General features: G+C 49.4%; 3 protein-coding genes across 5 annotated transcripts in view; 2 read left to right on the forward strand and 1 right to left on the reverse strand.

Annotated features, from left to right (window-relative positions):
- The window catches only part of LOC123760124 (venom allergen 5), a 298,290-nt gene that overhangs the window by 194,359 nt on the left and 77,493 nt on the right, over positions 1-26,438 (reverse strand). The gene's annotated exons all lie outside the window — the stretch shown is intronic.
- On the forward strand, positions 2,355-7,127 carry LOC138365370 (serine/arginine repetitive matrix protein 1-like). Its single transcript, XM_069325681.1, has 3 exons — positions 2,355-2,411; positions 2,497-3,526; positions 7,066-7,127. The coding sequence occupies exons 1-3, from the start codon at positions 2,355-2,357 to the stop codon at positions 7,125-7,127; spliced, it is 1,149 nt and encodes a 382-aa protein (XP_069181782.1).
- On the forward strand, positions 19,298-19,867 carry LOC138365371 (mucin-1-like). The gene has a single exon (XM_069325682.1). The coding sequence runs from the start codon at positions 19,298-19,300 to the stop codon at positions 19,865-19,867; it is 570 nt and encodes a 189-aa protein (XP_069181783.1).

A 26,438-nucleotide genomic window follows, 5' to 3' on the forward strand; every position in this document is an offset into this window, starting at 1 on the left:
TCCATACCTAGTTAAACAAAAGACAAAGTTAGAGAAGATTCAGAGGTATGCCAACAGACTGGTCTCGGAATTGAGAGATATGAGCTACGAGGAAACGCTAAGGGAGCAGAACCTCACATCCCTGGAAAACAGAAGAGTAAGGGGAGACATGATAACCACCTACAAAACTCTCAGGGGAATTGACAGGGTGGACAAAGACAATCTATTTAGCACGGATGGAATACAAACAAGGGGACTCACGTGGAAACTGAGTACCCAAATGAGCCACAGGGACGTTAGAATTTTTTTTTCAGTGTCAGTAAACAAATGGAATGCACTAGGCAGTGATGTGGTGGAGGCTGACTCCATACACAGTTTCAAATATAGGATTTGATAGAGCCCAATAGGCTCAGGAATCTGTACACCAATTGTTTGACAGTTGAGTGGCGGGACCAAAGAGCCAAAACTCAACCCCCCCGCAAGCACAAATAGGTGAGTACAAACACATGAGTGTACACACACACACACACACAGACAGACACAGACACACACACACACACACACACGCGCGCACACACACACACACACACACACACACACACACACACACACACACACACACACACAAGAATTACGTCTGCGGCATATGCGAGGCTGGCTAACATCAGAACAGCCTTCAGGAACCTGTGTAAGGAATCGTTCAGAATCTTGTACACCACATACGTAAGACCAATCCTGGAGTATGCGGCCCCAGCATGGAGCCCGTGCTTTGTCAAGCACAAGAGAAAGCTGGAAAAAGTTCAGAGGTATGCCACAAGACTAGTCCCAGAACTGAGAGGCATGAGTTATGAGGAAAGGCTGCGGGAAATGCACCTTACGACACTGGAAGACAGAAGAGTGAGGGGAGACATGATCACTAGCTACAAAATCCTCAGGGGAATTTACAGGGTAGACAAGGATAAACTATTCAACACTGAAGGTACGCGAACAAGGGGACACAGGCGGAAACTGAGTACCCACATGAGCCACAGGGACGTTAGAAAGAACTTTTTCAGTGTCAGAGTAGTTAACAGATGGAATGCATTAGGCAGTGATGTGGTGGAGGCTGACTCCATACACAGTTTTAAATGTAGATATGATAGAGCCCAATAGGCTCAGGAACCTGTACACCAGTTGATTGACAGTTGAGAGGCGGGACCAAAGAGCCAAAACTCAACCCCCCGCAAGCACAAATAGGCGAGTACACACACACAGGGTACAAGGGGCCACTCAGCTGAGTGGTCAGCTGGTCTGGGGTCGTAGTCCTAAGGGCTCGGTTTTGATCCCCGGCAGAGGCAGAAATAATGGGGCAGAGTTTCTTTCACTGTGGTCCGGCTGTTCACCTAGTAGTTAATAGGTACCTGGGAGTTGAACAGCTGCTACGGGCTGCTTCCTATGGATATGCGTGTGCGTGCGTATGTAAGGGGAAATATATGTAGTAGACATAATAGAGGGAAAAATAGATTGGTGTGAAAGGCGGGTTGCAAGAGTTAATAGCTCGATTCTGCAGACTCAAATAGTAAGATTCACACACACACACACACACACACATGCATGCAATAATCTTGCAGTGGGTATAAACTCATTCCTCTCAATGTTTAGTGACGCTGAGAACTATGTGAAGGATTAAGACAGGAGGCCAGCAAAAGACCACAAGACAACCTGGACAAAGTGAAAGAATCGGTCCAACAAATGCCACTAGACTAACTCAAGCATGCGCAAAGTAGTTAAGGTAGGTGGAGGGAGCACGAGGCCGAACACGAGGAGCCATGTGGGAGATAACAGCCTTCTATAATTAAGGAGAGAAAGACCTGGAGGTTATCATCACTTCAGGCACTTCCCCTGAAGCCTACGTCAAAAGGATATCATCAGCGGCGCGAACATTTCAATCAAATACTCATTCACCGTCTAAGTAAGACAACAACGAGAAACGAGTAACACAGTGGGCCAGCCATCGGCTTACGGCTCGCGCGGGAATAGTCCTGAAAAAAATCAGCGGCGTATGCAAGGTTGGTTAACATAAGAACTGTCTTTAGACACTTCTGTAAGGGCTCATTTAGAATCTTGTATTCCACACATGTCAGACCAATTCTGACATGTTGGAATGTCAGAATTGACATTCCAACATGTCAATTCTGTTGTTGGAATTGACATGTTGGACCGCACGGAACACGGTCATGGGACATCACCACCCATGGTAAAGTTAGTGATGGTCCGAGGGTTGTGGAGGAGGCGAGCGGCGGGCCTCTGGGTGGCCCCTGCTCTCTACTGTGCAAATTTGCCTCAGTGTCAGGTTGGCCCTCAGGTGGCGCTTATTTGGCGTGTAGTACTTGAGCATGTCTTCCTTGACTGGAGTGCCTCCACCTCTTGCCCTCTGTGCTCTTGACCGCGAGGTAACCTCACGTCTTCCCCGCTCAATGGTGAGCTATGTGCTGTGTATCTTTTGTTCCATTATTAAACCTTACATACAATCACTAGTTTCTAAATCAACCCTGTTTCCTGCCCCGTCTCGTAACCGTAAAAACCGAGCCCAAGGTTCTCCAACACCAAGCCCAAGGTTCTCCAACACCAAACACAAGGTTCTCCAACACCAAGCCCAAGGTTCTCCAACACCAAGGCCAAGGTTCTCCAACACCAAGCCCAAGGTTCTCCAACACCAAACACAAGGTTCTCCAACACCAAGCCCAAGGTTCTCCAACACCAAGGCCAAGGTTCTCCAACACCAAGCCCAAGGTTCTCCAACACCAAACACAAGGTTCTCCAACACCAAGCCCAAGGTTTTCTAACACCAAGGCCAAGGTTCTCCAACACCAAGCCGAAGGTTCTCCAACACCAAACACAAGGCTCTCCAACACAGAGGCCAAGGCTCTCCAACACCAAGCCCAAGGCTCTCCAACACCAAGGCCAAGGTTCTCCAACACCAAACACAAGGCTCTCCAACACAAAGGCCAAGGCTCTCCAACACCAAGCCCAAGGCTCTCCAACACCAAGGCCAAGGTTCTCCAACACCAAACACAAGGTTCTCCAACACCAAGCCCAAGGTTCTCCAACACCAAACACAAGGTTCTCCAACACCAAGCCCAAGGTTCTCCAACACCAAGGCCAAGGTTCTCCAACACCAAGTCCAAGGTTCTCCAACACCAAACACAAGGTTCTCCAATACCAAGCCCAAGGTTCTCCAACACCAAACACAAGGCTCTCCAACACCAAGCCCAAGGCTCTCCAACACCAAGCCCAAGGCTCTCCAACACCAAGCCCAAGGCTCTCCAACACCAAGGCCAAGGTTCTCCAACACCAAACACAAGGCTCTCCAACACAAAGGCCAAGGCTCTCCAACACCAAGCCCAAGGCTCTCCAACACCAAGGCCAAGGTTCTCCAACACCAAACACAAGGCTCTCCAACACAAAGGCCAAGGCTCTCCAACACCAAGCCCAAGGCTCTCCAACACCAAACACAAGGCTCTCCAACACAAAGGCCAAGGTTCTCCAACACCAAGGCCAGCACCCAGTAAGTCAACCCTCAGTGTGGTACACAGCCTATAAACAAACTCCACATAATAACGTCTTCAGGTGATAACTGCGCCATCTCAGAGACCTACACAGAGCCCTACACACAGTAATTATGATTTTCACCATTAAATCTTTAAGGAATAAGAGAATATCACTTTTGTTTTTTGTTATGTCTAGCGAGGTGATCAGTTATCTTAAACGTCGCCTCCAGATAACTTATCTCCAGGTGCTCACTAAGTCCCCCCCCCTGGTGCTTACTAAGTACCCCCTGGTGCTCACTAAGTCCCCCCCTGGTGCTCACTAAGTACCCCCTGGTGCTCACTAAGTCCCCCCCTGGTGCTCACTAAGTACCCCCTGGTGCTCACTAAGTCCCCCCTGGTGCTCACTAAGTCCCCCCTGGTGCTCACTAAGTCCCCCCTGGTGCTCACTAAGTCCTCCCTGGTGCTCACTAAGTCCCCCCTGGTGCTTACTAAGTCCCTCCTGGTGCTCACTAAGTCCCCCCACTGGTGTTCACTAAGTCCCCCCTGGTGCTCACTAAGTCCCCCCTGGTGCTAACTAAGTCCCCCCTGGTGCTCACTAAGTCCCCCCTGGTGCTCACTAAGTCCCCCCTGGTGCTCACTAAGTCCCCCCTGGTGCTCACTAAGTCCCCTCTGGTGCTCACTAAGTCCCCCCCTGGTGCTCACTAAGTACCCCCCCTGGTGCTCACTAAGTACCCCCTGGTGCTCACTAAGTCCCCCCTGGTGCTCACTAAGTCCCCCCCTGGTGCTCACTAAGTCCTCCCTGGTGCTCACTAAGTCCCCCCTGGTGCTCACTAAGTCCCCCCTGGTGCTCACTAAGTCCCCCCTGGTGCTCACTAAGTCCCCCCTGGTGCTAACTAAGTCCCCCCTGGTGCTCACTAAGTCCCCCCTGGTGCTCACTAAGTCCCCCCTGGTGCTCACTAAGTCCCCCCCTGGTGTTCACTAAGTCCCCCCTGGTGCTCACTAAGTCCCCCCTGGTGCTCACTAAGTCCCCCCTGGTGCTAAGTCCCCCCTGGTGCTCACTAAGTTCCCCCTGGTGCTCACTAAGATCCCCCTGGTGCTCACTAAGTTCCCCCTGGTGCTCACTAAGTCCCCCCTGGTGCTCACTAAGTCCCCCCCTGGTGCTCACTAAGTACCCTCCTGGTGCTCACTAAGTACCCCCTGGTGCTCACTAAGTCCCCCCTGGTGCTCACTAAGTCCCCCCCCTGGTGCTCACTAAGTCCTCCCTGGTGCTCACTAAGTCCCCCCTGGTGCTCACTAAGTCCCCCCTGGTGCTCACTAAGTCCCCCCTGGTGTTCACTAAGTCCCCCCTGGTGCTCACTAAGTCCCCCCTGGTGCTCACTAAGTCCCCCCTGGTGCTAAGTCCCCCCTGGTGCTCACTAAGTTCCCCCTGGTGCTCACTAAGTTCCTCCTGGTGCTCACTAAGTTCCCCCTGGTGCTCACTAAGTCCCCCCCTGGTGCTCACTAAGTCCTCCCTGGTGCTCACTAAGTCCCCCCTGGTGCTCACTAAGTCCCCCCTGGTGCTCACTAAGTCCCCCCCTGGTGTTCACTAAGTCCCCCCTGGTGCTCACTAAGTCCCCCCTGGTGCTAACTAAGTCCCCCTGGTGCTCACTAAGTTCCCCCTGGTGCTCACTAAGTCCCCTCTGGTGCTCACTAAGTTCCCCCTGGTGCTCACTAAGTCCCCTCTGGTGCTCACTAAGTCCCCCCTTGCTGAGCGTTCATATATTACTGCCCGGGAATTGCTTCTTTTACAGTTGGATGCGCGGCAAGCGTGCTCTTAATATCTATATAGAACAACAACAGTGGCCGGTGTCTAGTAGCGCCGGGGGCGGCATGGCTGGGATATCTGTGTTAATTTACGACTGGGAAGTTTGGCGTAGGTGAGAGTGCCGGGGATAACGTCCCCACCACTAGCACTCATCACCGTGTGCTGACGGCGCTCCAACTTCTGCTTCTCGTTCCTGATTCATAATTCTTAATCAGCTGGGCACAGATTCCTGAACCTAGTGAGTTTTTAATGATTTGTACATGCAACCGTGTATAGTATCGCACTCTGGCACCTCACTTTCTACTGCTTTCCTGTTAAGTACTGTTAAGTACTCTAAAACTGAAGAAAATAATCTTTCCAATGTCTCTATGGCTCTTATTGGTAATCAGCTTCCACCTGTGTCCCCATGTTCGTGTACCACCTGTGCTTCAATAGTGCTATTATCTACCCTATCACTTCCCTCTATTGATTTTGTACGTGGTAATCATGTCTCACAAAACACTTCTCTCTTCCATGACGTGATGTTTAATTGCTGTAACCTTTCCTCATAACTCATATTTCTCAACTGTGGGACTAGCCTTGTGGCATACCTCTCAACTTTCTCCGTCTTCATTCTGTGTTTGATTAGCTATGAACCACACACACACATTATATTATATGTATATATATATATATATATATATATATATATATATATTATATATATATATATATATATATATATATATATATATATATCACTAAGTCCCCCCTGGTGCTAGCTAAGTCCCCCCCTGGTGCTCACTAAGTCCCCCCTGGTGCTCACTAAGTCCCCCTGGTGCTAACTAAGTCACCCCTGGTGCTCACTAAGTCCCCCCTGGTGCTAACTAAGTCCCTAGTTATATATATATATATAATATATATATATATATATATATATATATATATATATATATATATATATATATATATATATATATATATATATATATATATATATATATATATATATATATTATATATATATATTATATATATATATATCATATATATATATCATATATATATATATATGATATATATATATGATATATATATATATATATATCTCATATATATATATATATATATATATATATATATATATATATATATATATATATATATATATATATATATATATATATGACAGTTGGCCTGACATTACCGCTGCAAGCTCCCTATTGCTAAGTGTAATTTCCAGTGATCTCGATGCATAGCCAAGTAGTGATCTGATCTGATGTGCGGATGAAACACTTTATGTCGGTCTTGGCAAATATTAACTTATTAACAAAGCGATCTTAATAAAGAGTATGTTAACATTGCTAAATGCGTCTGGGAGGGAGTGCTATAGCGAGCCTGGACTGAGGACGGGCCGCCATCCTCGCCTCCTGGCGGCTGCCGACACAAATTCAGTAAATACGCATCCAATAAAGCTGTTTACAGAGCTGCGATTCGAACAGAGGTCGTCGGCGAAGTTCTGTTCGTTAAAAGTTCTAACGTCATCAGCTGTGATGATTAGCGTGTAATCCGTTGTTCAGTCATAAACTGGGGGTTAGGCGGCAGGATTACCGACCATTTGCCCCTGTTGATGACTGACTTACCTCAGATATAATTAGCAACAAACACCTGACCTTACCTATTCTCAGCCTAACTATACCCCAAATTATAATATATAATAGTAATTTATACACATTTCTCATTTATATTAAACAATTGTTATTATGAATACAGAACATGTTAACGATGCCGACTGCAGCTTGGAGTGCCGCAGCTTGAACGAGCCTAGACTGTGAACAAGTTGTGTCAAGTGATTTTCATTTATAAACAGGTGGCTTAACGGCTAGTTAAACTAACATTTGGGCAATGTTCTGATGATGGGCCGGTCGCGCAATATTTTGTTTCTAACAAGGAGTGATAGACAAGCCAGCCTGAGGCCACGCTGGTCCCAAGTGCGGGGTTCTTGGTTATCAACTCCACTGAGGTAATAAGATGCGAGCCGCTGATGGCGGCCAGCCACCACATAAATACTCCCTGACCATTTACAGGGAGCAAGATATCAGCTCTAATGTTTTCCTTCATTACAAGACATTTCTCATCCTGTGACAAGGACTCATTACCGCTGCTCCGCACTACTGACCAAGCTGGCACACACACAAGGCCAGGAATGAGCACAGCTTATTTCAGGAGGAGAAGGGAAGGTGGAGTGAAGGGTGAGGGCAGTGAGGGAGATGATGAGGTAGGCAAACATCGGGTGAGGTAAGGGGGTGATAGGTAAGGGAGAGGCGACCCTACCATCCCCACCCACGTCACTCTCCACCTCTCACATGGCCTTCTACATACTAGTTAAAACTACAGATAAACTTATTCACAAAATTATACAACTAATGGCTACTTGTTAGTTCAATCTGGAGTGTGAGGATTGTTAAGAGTAGCCTGGGGGATGGGTGTAGGGCTGGGTGTAGTGAGGTGTGTGCTGGGTGTAGTGAGGTGTGTGCTGGGTGTAGTGAGGTGTGTGCTGGGTGTAGTGAGGTGTGTGCTGGGTGTAGTGAGGTGTGTGCTGGGTGTAGTGAGGTGTGTGCTGGGTGTAGTGAGGTGTGTGCTGGGTGTAGTGAGGTGTGTGCTGGGTGTAGTGAGGTGTGTGCTGGGAGAGTGAGGTGTGTGCTGGGAGAGTGAGGTGTGTGCTGGGAGAGTGAGGTGTGTGCTGGGAGAAGTGAGGTGTGTGCTGGGTGTAGTGAGGTGTGTGCTGGGTGTAGTGAGGTGTGTGCTGGGAGAGTGAGGTGTGTGCTGGGTGTAGTGAGGTGTGTGCTGGGTGTAGTGAGGTGTGTGCTGGGTGTAGTGAGGTGTGTGCTGGGTATAGTGAGGTGTGTGCTGGGAGAAGTGAGGTGTGTGCTGGGAGAAGTGAGGTGTGTGCTGGGTGTAGTGAGGTGTGTGCTGGGTGTAGTGAGGTGTGTGCTGGGTGTAGTGAGGTGTGTGCTGGGAGAAGTGAGGTGTGTGCTGGGTGTAGTGAGGTGTGTGCTGGGTGTAGTGAGGTGTGTGCTGGGAGAGTGAGGTGTGTGCTGGGAGAAGTGAGGTGTGTGCTGGGTGTAGTGAGGTGTGTGCTGGGTGTAGTGAGGTGTGTGCTGGGTGTAGTGAGGTGTGTGCTGGGTGTAGTGAGGTGTGTGCTGGGAGAGTGAGGTGTGTGCTGGGAGAAGTGAGGTGTGTGCTGGGTGTAGTGAGGTGTGTGCTGGGAGAAGTGAGGTGTGTGCTGGGTGTAGTGAGGTGTGTGCTGGGAGAGTGAGGTGTGTGCTGGGAGAGTGAAGTGTGTGCTGGGAGATTGAGGTGCTGGGAGAGTGAGGTGTGTGCTGGGAGAGTGAGGTGTGTGCTGGGTGTAGTGAGGTGTGTGCTGGGAGAGTGAGGTGTGTGCTGGGAGAGTTAGTCTTAATGTCCACGTTGCTAAAGTGTGACCAGAGGGACTGACCTGAGCTGGTCCCGGGCACGTGGGAGGGGGGGGGCTGGTCCTGGTTACGTGGGAGGGGGGGCTTGTCCTGGGCACGTGGGAGGGGGGGGCTTGTCCTGGGCACGTGGAAGGGGGGGGCTGGTCCTGGGCACGTGGGAGGGAGGGGGGGCTGGTCCTGGGCACGTGGGAGGGGGGGGGCTGGTCCCGGGCACGTGGGAGGGGGGGGGGCTGGTCCCGGGCACGTGGGAGGGGGGGGGGGGTCTGTAACACACGTACCTGGGGGTGAGACAATTAACACTGTCAGTTCACAGAAGCATGATTACCGAATCAAGAACACAAGTTCCACTCTGCCTCACACACTGCCCGGAGCTCCACTCTGCCTCACACACTGCCCGGAGCTCCACTCTGCCTCACACACTGCCCGGAGCTACACTCTGCCTCACACACTGCCCGGAGCTCCACTCTGCCTCACACACTGCCCGGAGCTCCACTCTGCCTCACACACTGCCCGGAGCTCTACTCTGCCTCACACTCTGCCTGGAGCTCCACTCTACCTCACACACTGCCCGGAGCTCCACTCTGCCTCACACACTGCCTGGAGCTCCACTCTGCCTCACACACTGCCCGGAGCTCCACTCTGCCTCACACACTGCCTGGAGCTCCACTGTGGCCGGAGCTGCACTCTGCCCCACACACTGCCCGGAGCTCCATGAAGAACGGAGCCCGTGCTACATGAACACTTCGTTCTGAGGAGCTAAAGCTAAAACAACAACTAAAACAACAACAACAACAACACCCTTCTACTCTTACGCTAAATTAAAACTTTCTACTATCTCTATGAGTCATCTGAGTCTCAAGCGCCGACCCCATGCCCTCTTGTTCTATTGGTATTCAATGTGAACGTTTCATCTATTTACACTCTGTCAATTCCCCTAAGTAATTTGTTCATCTCCCCTCTCTCATGTCATATATATCATGTATCCACTCTCTCCTTTTTTCTAGCGTCGTCAGGATCAGTTCTTTCAGTCGCTCTTCATACCTCAACCCTCGTAACTCTGGGACGTGCCTCGTCGCAAACTTTTGAACTGTTTCCAGTTTATTTATGTTTCTTCAGGTGGGGATTCCATGCTGGCGCGGCATACTCTAAGACTGGTCTCACGTAGGCAGTTTAAAGCGCCCTAAATGCCTTCTTACTTAGGTTTCTGAATGATGTTCTAACTATTGGTAGCGTAGAGTACGATGCTGTCCTGTTCTTATTTATGTGTGCTTCTGGAGTTAGATATACAGTGCCTGTGTATGTGTGTGCTTGTTCACCTAGTTGTATTCGCCTAGTTGTGCTTGCGAGGGTTGAGCCCGCCTCTCAACTAACAATAGTAGTAACAGTTGATTGATTAACTAGTTTTGTCACACACACACAGTGGAAATAGACGAAAAGTTCACACGTAATAGTAACAGAACGAGGGGACATAGGTGGAAGCTGGAAACTCAGACGAGTCACAGAGATGTTAGGAATTTTTCTTATAGCGTGAGAGTAGTGGGAAAATGGAATGTACTTAAGGAGCAGGTTGTGGAAGCAAACTCTATTCATAATTTTAAAAGTAGATATGATAGGGAAATGGGACAGGAGTCATTGCTGTAAACAACTGATGGCTGGAAAGGCGGGATCCAAGAGTCAATGGTCGAGTCTGTAGGCACAAATAGGTGAGTACAAATAAGTGAGAAACTAGACGGCATCATATAAGCTCTTTTTAAAGACTACAATAATATAATATTAAACCTAATTTATCCTTGAACTAAACTATACAACCAGCTAATTTAAATATATATTGCCGGACTTGCATTACACAATCGAAACTCTTTGTGAAAGTGTTAAATGGTTAAGAGCTCTTACTGTGTTTATTTTAGTACTAAGGTGCAGCCAAAGTCTACCTCGATATGTTACTATGCGTCACTGAGACGCCTGACACTAAACTTTCCAGTGTCGACTACAAGACATCTTGAGCTGCACTTACAAAATGCCTCAACTAACCATCAACCTGTCTGTGTGTACACTCAGATGAGCTCAAACTTGCACTGATGAATTGGTAAAACTCTACAGTTTCCTGAAGATGATCTGTTGGCTGTCAGTAACATATATATTATTGACTAGAATGGTTGTATACAACAAGATTGTCTATTACTAGGCTGGTCGAGCAGTAAATATAAATATTAAACACTCTCCAAGACGGTCACTGGCCAGATCAACTATGTACACTCATCAACAAATATTCCTTGTGTTAGGAATGGTAAGATGCACCAACTGTCTTCCCACTCAACCACACGAATGTGGTCTGTGTGTTTGGGCCACAACATAAAAATCTATCACAATATTGTGAAGGCAATAGAGATGGTAAATTTTCCCACTGTAGTTAAATATATAGCAGTCCCCGCAGCGCAGTGGTAAAGCACTCGCCCGGCGCTTCGCGAACACTTTGACTTGGGTTCGTATCCAGGCCGGGGAGGATTGACTGAGCGCTAATCCTTAACTGTGGCCTCTGTCCACCCCAACAGTGAATAAGTCCCTGGTTATTAAACGATTTTGCGGGTCGTATTCCGGGGAAAATTAGTATTAAGGACCTGCCAGGAAGGCCCCGCGTGCTGGCGGCTGTACAAGAATGTAACAACTGTTATGATCTCAGCCTGCAGGAGAAACGAGTCTCCCTCCTTGAGAGTTATTCAGCAAGCCTGACCTAATTAGAAGGTCTAGCAAATATTGAGGTGATAACCCATATGAAAAATAGTATGGTGGATTCAATGAACAGTTTAAGATTATGGGCAGTAAGTAAGGAAATAGATAAATGACTGGCTAGGAGATGTGGACATTTTGCTGGAGGCGTGAGGCTCGCTTCTGGAGGGGCTTTGACCTCACTTGAGTGCCAGACATCGCAGGGGAAAGCCGCGCTCCGTTGAGCTCCCGTCAGAAGGGAACCCCTAGTGATATATCTCGAAGAGAAGAGAAGTATGCAGATGTGCCAGCTGTAGAATCGAGCTGGGAACGTTGTGGTCTCAAGTCCTGGTCGACGAGCAGATTATTAAACAGCCCAGAGACATTTTCGTGGGCTGTGTGGAGCGCCCTGACCAGACGCCGTCAGAGGGAGAGCGCCCTCGACCAGATAATCTGTGGTAAGCACGATATACGCCAGTTCATAGTGATTGCTTGTAGTTGGTCGTGTGCCCAGCGACAGTAGCAATGTTTATTGATAAGTTAGACATGTTTTAATAAGGCAGAAGGCCTGTAATAAGGCAGAAGGCCTGAAATAAGAGAGTGGAGAGGGAGGAACACGGAGCGACGTCCGTCCCCTCTGAGCGCTGGCAGGCAACTGAGGGAGCCGGCTCCTGACAGCGAAGGACCCTCCCAGTTTGAGTGAGGACCGCCGCCGGGCGAGGTGGAGTATGGACCCGCCCAAAACGGGGGAGTCCACTCTCACTGTATGTAGAGGACAGATAGAGGTTTGAGGCAAACATATTGTGTGATTATTTTTGTTTATGTGTTGAAGGGGAAACATTTTTATTGGAGTGTCGATGGGTTGCAGGTTTGTCTTTGGGGAAGAAGTTGCTGAGAACTTCGAAGCCAGCACAGATGAAGTAGTTGATGAGACTCCAAGGTAGTGGAGGCGAGGACCTCGAGCTGTGAGAAGAAGCAGTGAAGAGGAGTGTCACATGCTTCTGTAGAGGTGGTGAAGCACCATAGTTACTCGAGGAAACTTCATGGTGTAGCAGCCAGGAGAGCTGTGGAGGACCCTAGCAGAAGGGTGAAGCACCGTAGTTGCTCAAGGAAACTTCATGATAGCAGCCTGGAGGAGCTGCAGAGGATCCTGGTAGTGAAGCCTGGAAGAACCTGAAGATATCAGGGTAGTGAACTTCCAGAGGTGGAAGGGAAGTTCTGGTGGATTACTTGTAGGGAGTTGATAGTGTTTGGTTGTCATTAGCGTGCAAGACGCAGTGAGAGGTGAATGACTGTTGGCATTCTTATGTCAAGGAGTGTTTTATACTGAAGTTTAGAGTTACAGACGTAGGCTGGATTACCTACAGACGTATGTGTTCTAGGACTGATAGAGTGATCGATTGATCATTGTTGTGTATCAATGAACATTTATACTGATATGTTATTGCATTCAAATGCTGATTTTCTTTGTACACATTTATAGATACATATATATATTCTCTTGCTGATGGTGCAACAGTGTATGTAGACTTGATCAACTTGAGGAGGTTGATAGTATCAGGTGGTGAACCAGGAGATAGGATACCACTTGATAAGCAGATGATAGAGTCCTGAAGGTGTTGGAGTGCAACCTGATTGTAATATTGTAGAGTATAGGATTCATTATATTATATGTGTATATGTATTGTGTATGTGCTCTGTCCTGTAAATGTAGTCAAATTTGCTGGTGTTTGACCTTGTCCTAGTGAGGCTTCCCAGGAGGTAGTAAAGAAGGAGAGAGAGAGAGAGAGAAAGAACCAAGAACCACTGCTGTGGACAGGGTATGAGGTAATACTAATAAGTCATAGGGGTTTGAGGAGATCATATCTCATAAGGAGAGAGTGGGGAGTCACAGCGGCTCGAGTGGGTGTGTGCACGTGACAACGAGGCTAAGTGTTGGAGCCGCATCCCCTAAACGTGTGACGTTGAGCCCCTCTCCAAGAGCCAGAAGCGCCAAGGATGATCTCCTAGTATAAGCACTCTACCGAGTTGTGGGTTGGGTTGTCCATAGAGAAGGATCAACGACGACAACACCAACCAACCCACAGACTATAATACAACTCTTGTATACATAAAATAAACACCGATGTCCTAAAACAGTGCATGAAGTTGATAATGGATATATAAACATACTGATATTACACCCACAAAAAATACTATTCTGTCAAGTTTGAGATACTAATAAATTTCTCTTAATGTTCATTGATGATGGAAAATTTATGAGGGAAAAATTATATGGAAAAATGAGGTGGAATTCTGCCCCCCAAAAGATGGATTACCTGGAGAAAATGCATTTGTGATCCCTGAACTGGCTACTAAAGTTAAACTCAAACAAATGTAAAGTACAGAGGCTGTATATAGGAAACAGGAGGCCGGATACAGCATCACATGGGAGAGGAAATCCTCTTCGGATACGACAGAGAAAAAGGCATCGGGGTTAATATTACACCCGTCTCCTGAAGCCCTCAAAAAAGAACCAGTCAGCTGCATATGGAAGTTAGGCTAATATTTGTTCAGCCTTTATGAATCTGAAAGAAGATATATGTTCGATCATTTCTTGTTAAAGAAAATGTTCAGAGGTATGACTCCAGACAAGACAGACAGACAGATACAGACAGACTCTCACACTCACTCACTCTGAGTACCTCAGAGACATTAAAAAGGATTTTTTCAGTGTCAGAGTAGTTAATACATGGAATGCATTAGGCAGTGATGTGGTGGAGGCTGACTCCATACGCAGTTTCAAATATAGATATGATAGAGCCCAATAGGCTCACAAATCTGTACGCCAGTTGATTGATGATTGAGAAGCCGAAGCTCAACCCCCCCCCCCTGCAAGCACAACTAGGTAGGTAAAACTAGGTGAATACATATACATATTATATATTATTATAATATATATATATATATATATGTCGTACCTAGTAGCCAGAACTCACTTCTCAGCCTACTATGCATGGCCCGATTTGCCTAATAAGCCTAGTTTTCATGAATTAATGTTTTTTCGACAACCTAACCTACCTAACCTAACCTAACCTAACGTTTTCGGCTACCTAACCTAACCTAACCTATAAAGATAGGTTAGGTTAGGTTAGGTAGGGTTGGTTAGGTTCGGTCATATATCTACGTTAATTTTAACTCCAATAAAAAAAAATTAACCTCATACATAATGAAATGGGTAGCTTTATCATTTCATAAGAAAAAAATTAGAGAAAATATATTAATTCAGTAAAACTTGGCTTATTAGGCAAATCGGGCCTCGCATAGTAGGCTGAGAAGTGAATTCTGGCTACTAGGTACGACATATATATATATATATATATACATATATATATACATATATATATATATTTATATATATATACATACATATATACATACATATATACAAACACACGCAAACCATAGAACAGAAACTGTGCCCAAATGAGCCAATCATAGACGTATAAAACATGTACTAGATTATGGAGTGTTTCGTCGTGGCAGATTCCACCGACGGACTCAGGGCGAATTCAGCAGGAGCCAAGACGTTAAAGAACAAGCACGCTTGTTGAAAGTCGAGAGGTGGTATCCAGGAGCTAGCGCTCACTGTTTAAAACCCATAGATTTTATATGATTTTGATGCAGTTTTTAATGCAGGCTGGTCTGGCTGGTAGAGTGACGGGTCGTTACTTGCAGAGGTGTGCATTGGGGGAGTTGTGTAAAACCTTGGTTTGTGCCTCAGAGAAGCTGCAGGATTCAGTAAGTTCAGTAGAACTTCGGTTTTAACTCCTTTTGACCATGTCGTAGCTCAGTCGATTAAGGCAACGTCTGGGATGCTCTTGGACGCAGGTTCGAATCCTCGTCACGGCCCTTGGATTTGTTTATTTGATGCATCACGCAATTGTGATTTCTGTGTGTAAGTTTAAGTATGTTTATTGAGACAAGAAAGAAATACATCTCAAAGGGACCTGCTGATCATGGTGCTATCCAGCACACCAGTCAGCACCCCCCCCCCCCCCCGCCTCTCCTGGAGAACCCCCGCGTCTGGAAAGGTGAATCACAGACAACTTGTGTCGTGTTGTTTATCTTATTCATCAAAATGATTCATTAAGTGAATACAAACGGCAAGTCACTGGGTGAGAGACTGGCTTCAGGAACCAGCTTACCGCCTAACAAAGCAGTATATATATTCAGTGCATGATCCGTGTTGATATATGACCAATAGCAACACTGAGGACAACCACAGTGTTGACAACACACCAATAATGTGGCAGTACAATTGTCTGGGAGGTGGAGTGTGAGGTCGTCGCCACGAGTGTGAGGGTGTCAACACTGCTCACACACAGGTCTGCTCACAACAACCCCTGGTCTGCTCACAACCCCTGTACTGTGTCACACTCAGGTGTGACACAGCATAGAGGTGTGACACAGCATAGAGGTGTGACACCAGCCCGTCCTCCTAAGGTTCCCCACCGTCAAAAAAACGGTCAATTTAAAGTATCGTCTCCTAACCTACCAGAGAACCCTCAACAGAAAACGGGACAGTACATCACTTTCGCGAGCCGGTTCCATTTTCTAGTACGACAGTTTTTGGCATTATGTTACGTTACGCATACGACCAAAATGCGACGTTCTTTGTGAGAGGACATGTTTGTGACGCAGCATAGACCTCTACTACAGTGTACTGGTGTGACAGTGCAGATGTGTGAAACAGCGCAGGGTTGCGATACAGTGTTGTGATGTGACACAGCTTACAGGTGTGTCGCAGTGTTGTAATGTGACACAATGTAGATGTGTCGCACCTCTGCGCTGTTTCACACAGCTGTCGCCGGAAAATGTAAGCATAGTGATGTAGGAATCACTACAGTATATAGCACACACAAGGAATACAGAAGTGAGTGTTGCAGGCAGTGGTATACAACGCTGCTCGTTAGCCCGCCTCATTAGTGTGTTAACTCCTATGTCAATTAAGAGGACAAGACGTCGTTCTCTGCTAATTAGGAATCATTCAGGAGTAAGAAATCTACTTATCTTAACTCCTCATCCTGTTTACTGAATAGTAGCATCGTGTACCTCCCTCACTCACACTCACTCACTCACTCACTCACCGCATATAACCTCACTCACAGTCATGGCTTCCAACTGGCTTTCCAATGATCTTCATTGCTCTGCTTCACACGCTCTCTCTCTCTCTCTCTCTCTCTCTCTCTCTCACACACACACACACTCCACCCTCACACACACACAAACTCCATCCTCACACACACTCCATCCTCACGCACACACAAACTCCATTCTCTCTCTCTCTCTCTCTCTCTCACACACACACACACACTCCACCCTCACACACACATTTTATATTTACATGCAGAGCATGCGAATAAGTACAATAAAATAAGTAGAGAAAAATACAAAACACAAGAACTTAAAACACAGAAGCACAGTACAACCCCAAAACAAGGGTACAAAACCACAGACCTGGAGGGCCTGCAACCAAACGCCCAAACACAAAGGCACATAATGACACAAAACAGGAAACAGGCCTAAAACAGGAAACACAAAACTTAAACACAACACATGACACAGGCCAGTCCAACACGGACCCACAATCGGCAACATACAAATACAACACCAAAACAAGATACAGCATACATAAAAGTACACAAAAGGTACATAAAATTACATGAAAATCACAGAAAGTACAAACACACTGGAGGAAAAACTAATGCGCATAACCACAGGCCCGACGGGTCCACAGCAAACACAACAATGGGAGGCGAAAGCACGAACGCCACGCCAACACATACTTATACTTATCCGGAAAGTCTGCAACCGGAAACCGGAGACAGTACGCCTTCCAAATAAGCCTCATATGAGGAGGAACAGGTTCACGAGAGGTCGCCATAAAATCTTGAATCCTGGAAACGAAGATATGTTTACTAGGAACCCAAATAGTGGACGGACTCACGGGGAGCGACCCATCCCAGTCCCACATGTAGGTTTTCATCAACTTCGGCTACAACGGATCGGTCACTATATCACTGCTAGACTGGACATCGTCGCCAGACACGACACCCCCACCTCCCCCCCCCCCCGATGGAGCAACCACACCCTCGGGAAGGGGCGGCAACACGGGGGGCAGCACCACGGGAGGAGGCACCACAGGGGGCAACACCACAGGAGACACATCCGGAACAAAATCCACGGGTCTGGGCACCGGCACAGATCCCCCATTTTGCATATCCTTCTTCAGGACCATCACAAGGCCCCGGGCCGCATTATCCACCAGAGGAGGAGGAACCACCCCCCGCAGTGGGGAATCCACTGCAGGAGGAGATACAGAGGCCAACTCAGAGACACCGGCACCAGCAGGAGGCACATGAATCACCGCCACCACCGCCGCAGTCGACACCGCAGCCCCAGGAGCCACCCCATCAACATCAGCGGACTCACAAAAGTACCACACATCAGCCCAGGCAGAAATAGAAGAACGCAGCGAGTGCTTGGGATCAAGCTGCACGTCGTCAGAGCCAGAGGCAGAGCCCGAAGCACGGGAAGCACAGGGATAACGAATGTTCGCATGGCGACGACATGGGGGACCGGCCCTAACACAGCAGAAGGCCTTGACTCCACACTACCTCCCAGCACGGCAACGTGGATGCAGAGACAGAAACAGCAGGACAACACAGTGGGGCAGGCAATTTAACCTAACACGACAGCACCAAACTGCCCAGTGTACCTCCTTAACAGCTCCTCCGGAAATTTAAGAGGCGCACCATGAACGCTGACGAAAGTGAGGGGCACCACTCCAGTCAGAGACAACCACCGAACCAGCAGTGTCTGGTAGTTGAAATGACCGCCATTCAAAAGTGACGTAAAAACAGCTTGTAATATTCAACATCAGCAAACTTCACCACAGCTTGGTCAGATGAGACGAGCTCCACTCCATAGATGGCAGCCACGGCCACACGAAGCATTTCACACATCACCAGTTCCACTGTAGGGTAGTCAGCCTTGCCAGTAAACTCCAGGCTCACCGAATGAGTCCGCAAAACGGAGGGAAGGGTAACTCCCCCCCCCCTCACACAGGCCACATCAGCAGCCACATCAGCAACCACACCCAGGGTCTGCACTCCACGCCGTGTTGACAACAATTTTTTTTTATTTTTATTTTTACATGCAAGCATGCAAGTTAAAGACAATAAACACAATAAAACAACATAACACAGCATTACATCAAGACAAGATCATAACACAAAAGAGAAAACAAGCAATCATATCAATCAAATAATGACAAGAAAACCAAACATAGTAACATATGAAAACAAAACAGACAGAAGCACTGGCCGGAAGGGCCGTCAAACAAAGCACAACATGAAACAGAACACAAGAAAATCATAACAATACAACATGGAAGGCAAAAAATAACACAAAGGGTGTAGTAACAACACAGAACAAATACATGAACAAAAACACAGTAAGGCAAGCAAACAGCCAGAGGGACATACATCACGTCATAAACACATAAACAAGAAATCAGTGGACATACTTTTCCGGAAAACAGGCCAGCGGGAACCGCACATTAAACGCTTCCCAGAAAATCCACCACCAAGCGTCTCGGCCATCCACCAGGGAAGCCATAACATCCGGAACACTGGCAACAAACACCCTCAAACATGGGACCCTGATGGTAGTACTGAGGAGAGGAATAACTGCCACTCGGCCCCACATGCAGGGAACCTGCTCACCATGAAAATTCTCCGGGCCGTCAGCCAGCATCATCATCGCTGACCAATGACCTGATGGCATCTCGGACGCTGGCAACACGTCCCCTGGTCTCCCAACGCGCACCCTCACATGACGGCGCGCCTCTTTCTGTAATATCACTACCAGGCCACGCCCAGCACCAGGATCCACACCATCCCTGGCAGCGGAAGCCACCACCCCGCCCCCACTGCGGAGAGTCTCCTGGCGGAGAAAGAACCGAAGGCACATCCGAAACACCGGCTCCAGCACCAGCAGGCATATGGACCTCCGCCACTACTAACTGCAAAAACAGCGGCGCATCCGGAACCGCACCGTCAACACCTGAAGACCCACAGTCACTGAATTCTCCAACAACGACCCAGGCAGAAGACGAACGCCGGGAACGTTTGGGCACCGGCCGGACATCGTCAGAGCCGGAAGCGGACCCAGAAACACAGGAACCACCAGCCAGACGAACCGACGCCCAATGCAGAACAGTAGCAGCCTCTACCACAGGGGGAACTGGACCACACACAGCAGGAGGCTCCGCAGCCACCCCAGCACCCAGCACAGCCGGGACCCGAGGTGAGGATGCAGGGCCAGGCTCAGCAGCTGAAGACGTGTGAGCAGGCAGCGATGCCTCACAGGGAGCACCAGGAAGGCCCACGGGAGCAGCAGGGCCAGAGATAGGAGCAGGAGTATCATTCGACGGCACCGCAACATCAGAGGAGGGTCTGTGACAACCGGGGAAACGTCAAGCGATGCTGGGGGAGCCTCATCAGCTAACGGGACGTTCACCTCCTCACCCCCCCCCCCCCCCCCCGAGTCCTCCTCCAGAGGGAGCGGCGGGAAATCCTCTTCTCGGAGCAAGTTGACGGGAGCAACTGAAGCCGCATCGCACCCGGCATCCTGATGCTCCATCAGGCCACACCGGAAACCGGTACAGGGTTGCCGGGCATAGTACACCTGGACGTAGTACCCCATAAGCCGGACCGAAGATGGAATATCCGACCGCAGGCGCATCCCCAAGGTGCGAATGTTCGTCCGCAGGTACATCCCCAAGGTGCAAATGTTCGTCCGCCTACCTGCATACCTCCCCGAGGAGAGTGTGTTCACCCACACACTGACGACCACTCCAAACCTCTGAAAATAACGTCGGAGGAGGTCCTCGGGAATCTCCAGGGGCGCCCCATGCATACTGACATAAGTCAGGGCACCACTATGGTCCGAGATTGACACAGAGCCGGCACCACCCAGCAACGGCAACAAACGCCCCTCGTAACGGGAGGAAGTCACGGTACTCCTCCATCACGAACTTGATAACAACCCGGTGGGCAGTTACAAGCTCAACACCGTAAATAGCCATCACAGAAATATGGAGCATGTCGCACATAACCTATGTCCACATATCCAGCACGGCCAGTGAACTCCAGGCCCATAGAGTTTACCCGCACAACAGGAGGAAGATGGCCTCCCATGGCAAGCTCACCACGTCAACAGCAGGGGGGGGGGGGCAGAGACGCCCACACCCCCAGGCGACGAAAACGGCAAACACCCCAAACTACCAGAGGCCAGGCAACACGTCTGTACCTCACGGCAGCTCCAGGTGGACTCCATGTTGACAACAAATGGAAGGGTCGGGCCAAACAACCATACCCCACGACAGTTCAGCACACTCCAACATCTGAATGATATGAAGGAAAATTATTGCGTAGTGATATTACAAAGTGTAACACACCGATTAGGTCATAGCAGTTTCAAGGATTGTGTCCGATAGTGCTACTTAGGCAAGATCAAGGCGGTACGACATCAGTGCCACGACAGGCACCATTGCCGCCACGGTTACAAAGTAATGTTCATACCTGGGCTGTCCACAGTAGAGTAAACTCGTACCTGGGCTGTCCCCGGTACAGTAAACGCATACCTGGGCTGCCCCCGGTTCAGTAAACTCGTACCTGGGCTGCCCGCGGTACAGTAAACTCGTACCTGGGCTGCCCCCGGTACAGTAAACTCGTATCTGGGCTGCCCCCGGTACAGTAAACTCGTACCTGGGCAGCCCCCGGTACAGTAAACTCGTACCAGGGCGGCCCCCGGTACAGTAAACTCATACCTGGGTGGGCCCCGGTACAGTAAACTCATACCTGGGCGGCCCCCGGTACAGTAAACTCATACCTGGGCGGCCCCCGGTACAGTAAACTCATACCTGGGCGGCCCCCGGTACAGTTAACTCATACCTGGGCGGCCCCCGGTACAGTAAACTCATACCTGGGCGGCCCCCGGTACAGTAAACTCATACCTGGGCGGCCCCCGGTACAGTAAACTCATACCTGGGCGGCCCCCGGTACAGAAAACTCATACCTGGGCGGCCCCCGGTACAGTAAACTCATACCTGGGCGGCCCCCGGTACCGTAAACTCATACCTGGGCGGCCCCCGGTACAGTAAACTCATACCTGGGCGGCCCCCGGTACAGTAAACTCATACCTGGGCGGCCCCCGGTACAGTAAACTCATACCTGGGCGGCCCCCGGTACAGTAAACTCATACCTGGGCGGCCCCCGGTACAGTAAACTCATACCTGGGCTGCCCCCGGTACAGTAAACTCATACCTGGGCTGCCCCCGGTACAGTAAACTCATACCTGGGCGGCCCCCGGTACAGTAAACCCATACCTGGGCTGCCCCCGGTACAGTAAACTCATACCTGGCCTGCCCCCGGTACAGTAAACTCATACCTGGCCTGCCCCCGGTACAGTAAACTCATACCTGGCCTGCCCCCGGTACAGTAAACTCATACCTGGCCTGCCCCCGGTACAGTAAACTCATACCTGGCCTGCCCCCGGTACAGTAAACTCATACCTGGCCTGCCACCGTGAAAGCCAATACGTCATCTCCTGTTTCGTAAATATCTATTATTTGCTTTAAGAGTTTATATTTAGAATAGAAAAAAGTCAATTTAATTATTCCCAGTAAATACGTATTTCTAATTTGCATTCACAGTGAACTTCCTTGTCTTAAAGGATCGCCGCCTGGGAGCTGCCGACTTTTATGCTAGCAGCATACAAATTCATTTGCTTAACGAAGCAGCGTTATCAACCTTCATTTCGTTAGGGTGTCGTTGCTTGAGCGTCATTAACAATGTAACAGGCACCGAGACTCGTTATTATTCCACCAGCAACAACATAGAAGAACAGTGTCCGGCTTGAGATTTATTTTTCTTAACATTAATTGTGGCAGTAATTTAGGCAGGAGGACATAACTGTGCCAAGTTAACGTCGTGACATAAGGAGAACACCTCATTAACCTCCGTAACAACACAATTAGCGAGGCCTCGTCGGAACCCGACCTCTGGAAATATGGCCCTGGTCAACCCCGGCCGTCACACACAGTCGAATATAAGACCTGGTTAACTTATGGAGGCGTTGAGCAGTGTTCAGCAGCTTGACGAGGTCATCAGTGACGGCCCTTCTGTCACCACCGGTGTAACTGTAGCCTCGCTGGGGAGGGGCTAGCAGGAGCAGCCGTGACCAGTGGTGTAGCACCATTATGGAGGGCTAGCAGCAGCAGCCGTGACCAGTGGTGTAGCACCATTATGGAGGGCAAGCAGCAGCAGCCGTGACCAGTGGAGTAGCACCATTATGGAGGGCTAGCAGCAGCAGCCGTGACCAGTGATGTAGCACCATTATGGAGAGCTAGCAGCAGCAGCCGTGACCAGTGGTGTAGCACCATTATGGAGGGCTAGCAGCAGCAGCCGTGACCAGTGGTGTAGCACCATTAAGGAGGGCTAGCAGCAGCAGCCGTGACCAGTGGTGTAGCATCATTATGGAGAGCTAGCAGCAGCAGCCGTGACCAGTGGTGTAGCACCATTATGGAGAGCTAGCAGCAGCAGCCGTGACCAGTGGTGTAGCACCATTATGGAGGGCTAGCAGCAGCAGCCGTGACCAGTGGTGTAGCACCATCATGGAGGGCTAGCAGTAGTAACCGTGACCAGTGGTGTAGCACCATTATGGAGGGCTAGCAGCAGCAGCCGTGACCAGTGGTGTAGCACCATTAAGGAGGGCTAGCAGCAGCAGCCGTGACCAGTGGTGTAGCATCATTATGGAGAGCTAGCAGCAGCAGCCGTGACCAGTGGTGTAGCACCATTATGGAGAGCTAGCAGCAGCAGCCGTGACCAGTGGTGTAGCACCATTATGGAGGGCTAGCAGCAGCAGCCGTGACCAGTGGTGTAGCACCATTATGGAGGGCAAGCAGCAGCAGCCGTGACCAGTGGTGTAGCACCATCATGGAGGGCTAGCAGTAGTAACCGTGACCAGTGACAAACAGACCCGAGGTCAAGCCGCCGGTCACCTACCCCCCCCCTCCAGCAGGACCCGCCGGGCCCCCCCCCCACCCAGCAGGACAGCCGCCGGGCCCCCCCCCCCCAGCAGGACAGCCGCCGGCCAACCCCCCCCCCCCCAGCTGGCCAGCCGCCGGCTGTAGGGTTTGTCTACACGGAAAACTAAAGATTTTTTTCGTGAAGGGGGGCGGGGGGGGGGGGGGGTTAAAGACGGCGTAGAGGCACAGGTGAAGGAAAAATTTAGAAAGGGAAATACAGTGAGTTATGATAGCAGGCGAGCTGTCCGCCTTGTTAACACGATGTTATGGTAGCAGGCGAGCTGTCCGCCTTGCTAACACGATGTTATGATAGCAGGCGAGCGGTCCGCCTTGCTGATACGATGTTATGGTAGCAGGTGGGCTGTCCGCCTTGCTGATACGATGTTATGATAGCAGGCGGGTTGTCCGCCATGCTGACACGTTGTTATGATATCACGCGAGCAATACGTCTTGCTGACACGATGTTATGATAGCAGGCGGGCTGTCCGCCTTGCTGACACGATGTTATGGTAGCAGGCGGGCTGTCCGCCTTGCTGATACGATTTTATGATAGCAGGCGTACTGTTCGCTTTGCTGACACGATGTTATGATAACAGGCGTACTGTTCGCTTTGCTGACACGATGTGTGGGTGTTGGCAGCTAAGCTAAGCTGGCTCCCTCTTGTCAGGGAGCTGTGAATATGAGAAAAGTTCTTCACATGTATTTTAGCGTATATTGATATCTACAGATGAATATTGTATGTGAAGTATTCATATATAAACCCTCTGATGTTTCAACACACGTTTTCATGTTGTATTTAAGGCTATATTTAATTATTATTCATTTACATTCATTTTATTTTAATCATTTATTGTGGAGAAATTTCTGGCCAGTATTTCATCTGGAAATTCGTTCACCGCCAACTGGCTTACACCAGCTGCTGTGAGGAGACGTCTGGAGCCTCCCTGCCCCTCACACCTCTCGGCCAGCCTGGCTGAGACCATCTCCACAATACGCAAAGATCTTTTGGTATCGAGCGAGGGTACATAGCCGGAATACGGCAGAAATCTCTCAACATCCCTGTAACCGTGATTTACTTGCCAGACGTTGTACGAGACTGGGTTGTTAGTAAATAATGCCTCAGAGCTAGTGGCAGCCTTACAGGCAACAGCCACAACTCGTGTTCCGGTAAGCGACCCATCAACACCACCACCTCCCCACCGGCCTCCTCTCAGCGTCACGGGTGAACCAGGAAAGTCTTATCCGAAGACAGTTCAAAAACCGAGATAACATTTCAACGTGTTTTGTCATTTCTTCGTCCGATTCCGTACTGACCTGGAGATCCATTTGTTTGTACCATAAGTGAAAGTACTGAAGACCGTCGCATGGCAAGGGAACTAACATTCAAGGCTTATAATTATATGCGCGCGGATGTTTGCTGCCGGTAATTTATGGATCTCCTAAATTTACCTCATGAGAGCATGATTTATGAGTTTACCCTCCGTGGGGTCCAGCCCCGACAGTCCAGGTCACACTGCCTAGCCCTAAACTTTCTAGTCATGCCCCTCCCAAGACATAGGATTAAACGCTTGGTGTCATCAGCCAGGATTGATACAATCCGGACTGGATATTGATCAGGTAGCCCGTGCTCAGGCCAGCTCCGTGTTACAGCACGCTCCAGGATCCACTGTACCAAAGGCCACCTTTTATCTCAACCGTTCTGGTGTTCTTGCCGCTTCTCAATCAGGCTCCATGCCCCCCCACTATACCCCAGCCGTGCCCTGTGTTCCAAACGGCTCCGTGCCCACGCCGGCCCTATATCTCAGGCATGTGCGTGCCTAAGCCCAGTATTACACAGGATGGCGTCCTGAGCCTGCTCAGGTACGATAAGTATCTTACACGCTGCCACAGGAGCGACTGGTCGCCGGGACCACTTTTTCCTGAGTATTGGTCAGTGTTTTAGTGGTAGTGGGCGAGGAATTTATAGAGGCACGCAAGAGGCAACCCTCCTTGTATTACCAGGCCCTCTCTAGGTTGGTGGAGGAGGCAGGAGGGGGCGGTCAGGGGTTGCAGAGGTTCCTCAGCACTGATGGAGGTGGGGCCGGGTCTTCAATTCAAGGCAATTCTCTGCTCTCCGTTCTGATGAGGTTGGGGCGGACTTGAACTTCCAGACGTTCCTCCATCCTAATGGGGTTGGGGGGCTGGGGGGCGGGGAGCAGGATTGGACTTCCAGGCACCCCCCCCCCCCCCTCCCCCGCCACCCTCCGTCCTGATGAAAGTGGAAAAACAGGTCGGCTGTCGGAGCTGACTGGAGGCCAGAGGTGGTATGTGGACTTTCTTCTGTGGCATTCACGTGCCAGTGTTTCCCTCAGGCTGCCTGCTACACTGCCGTGCTGCTTGACAAAATGATTGCCATGCTGCCTCATACACTGCCAAACTGTCTGCATGCTGCCTATTACGTTCATTGACAACTTATTAGAGTTATACGACAAGATGATAAACAGGAAGGGAGAGGACTGGACAAGTTTCATTTTCTTGGACTGGTGACACGCTTGTGGCCCATTACCATACAAGCGACACAAACTAGACAAATGGTGTACAGGAGAGTACTAAGTCCGGTGTGGGAGTACCTTCCAGCAAGAACCCAGAGTGCCATAGTTTAAGGGAATATAGAAATAGAAGAATTTAATGATTGGAGCACAACACTGGTTGTGCCTCTGTTGTTATTACCACCTTCCTGTGGTTTACTGCGGTGTTGCCATTACTACCTTCCTGTGGTTTACTGCAGTGTTGCCATTACTACCTCCCTGTGGTTTACTGCGGTGTTGCCATTACTACCTCCCTGTGGT

The sequence above is a fragment of the Procambarus clarkii genome, chromosome 16 (assembly GCF_040958095.1).
Source record: "Procambarus clarkii isolate CNS0578487 chromosome 16, FALCON_Pclarkii_2.0, whole genome shotgun sequence".
NCBI classification, from domain to species: domain Eukaryota; kingdom Metazoa; phylum Arthropoda; class Malacostraca; order Decapoda; family Cambaridae; genus Procambarus; species Procambarus clarkii.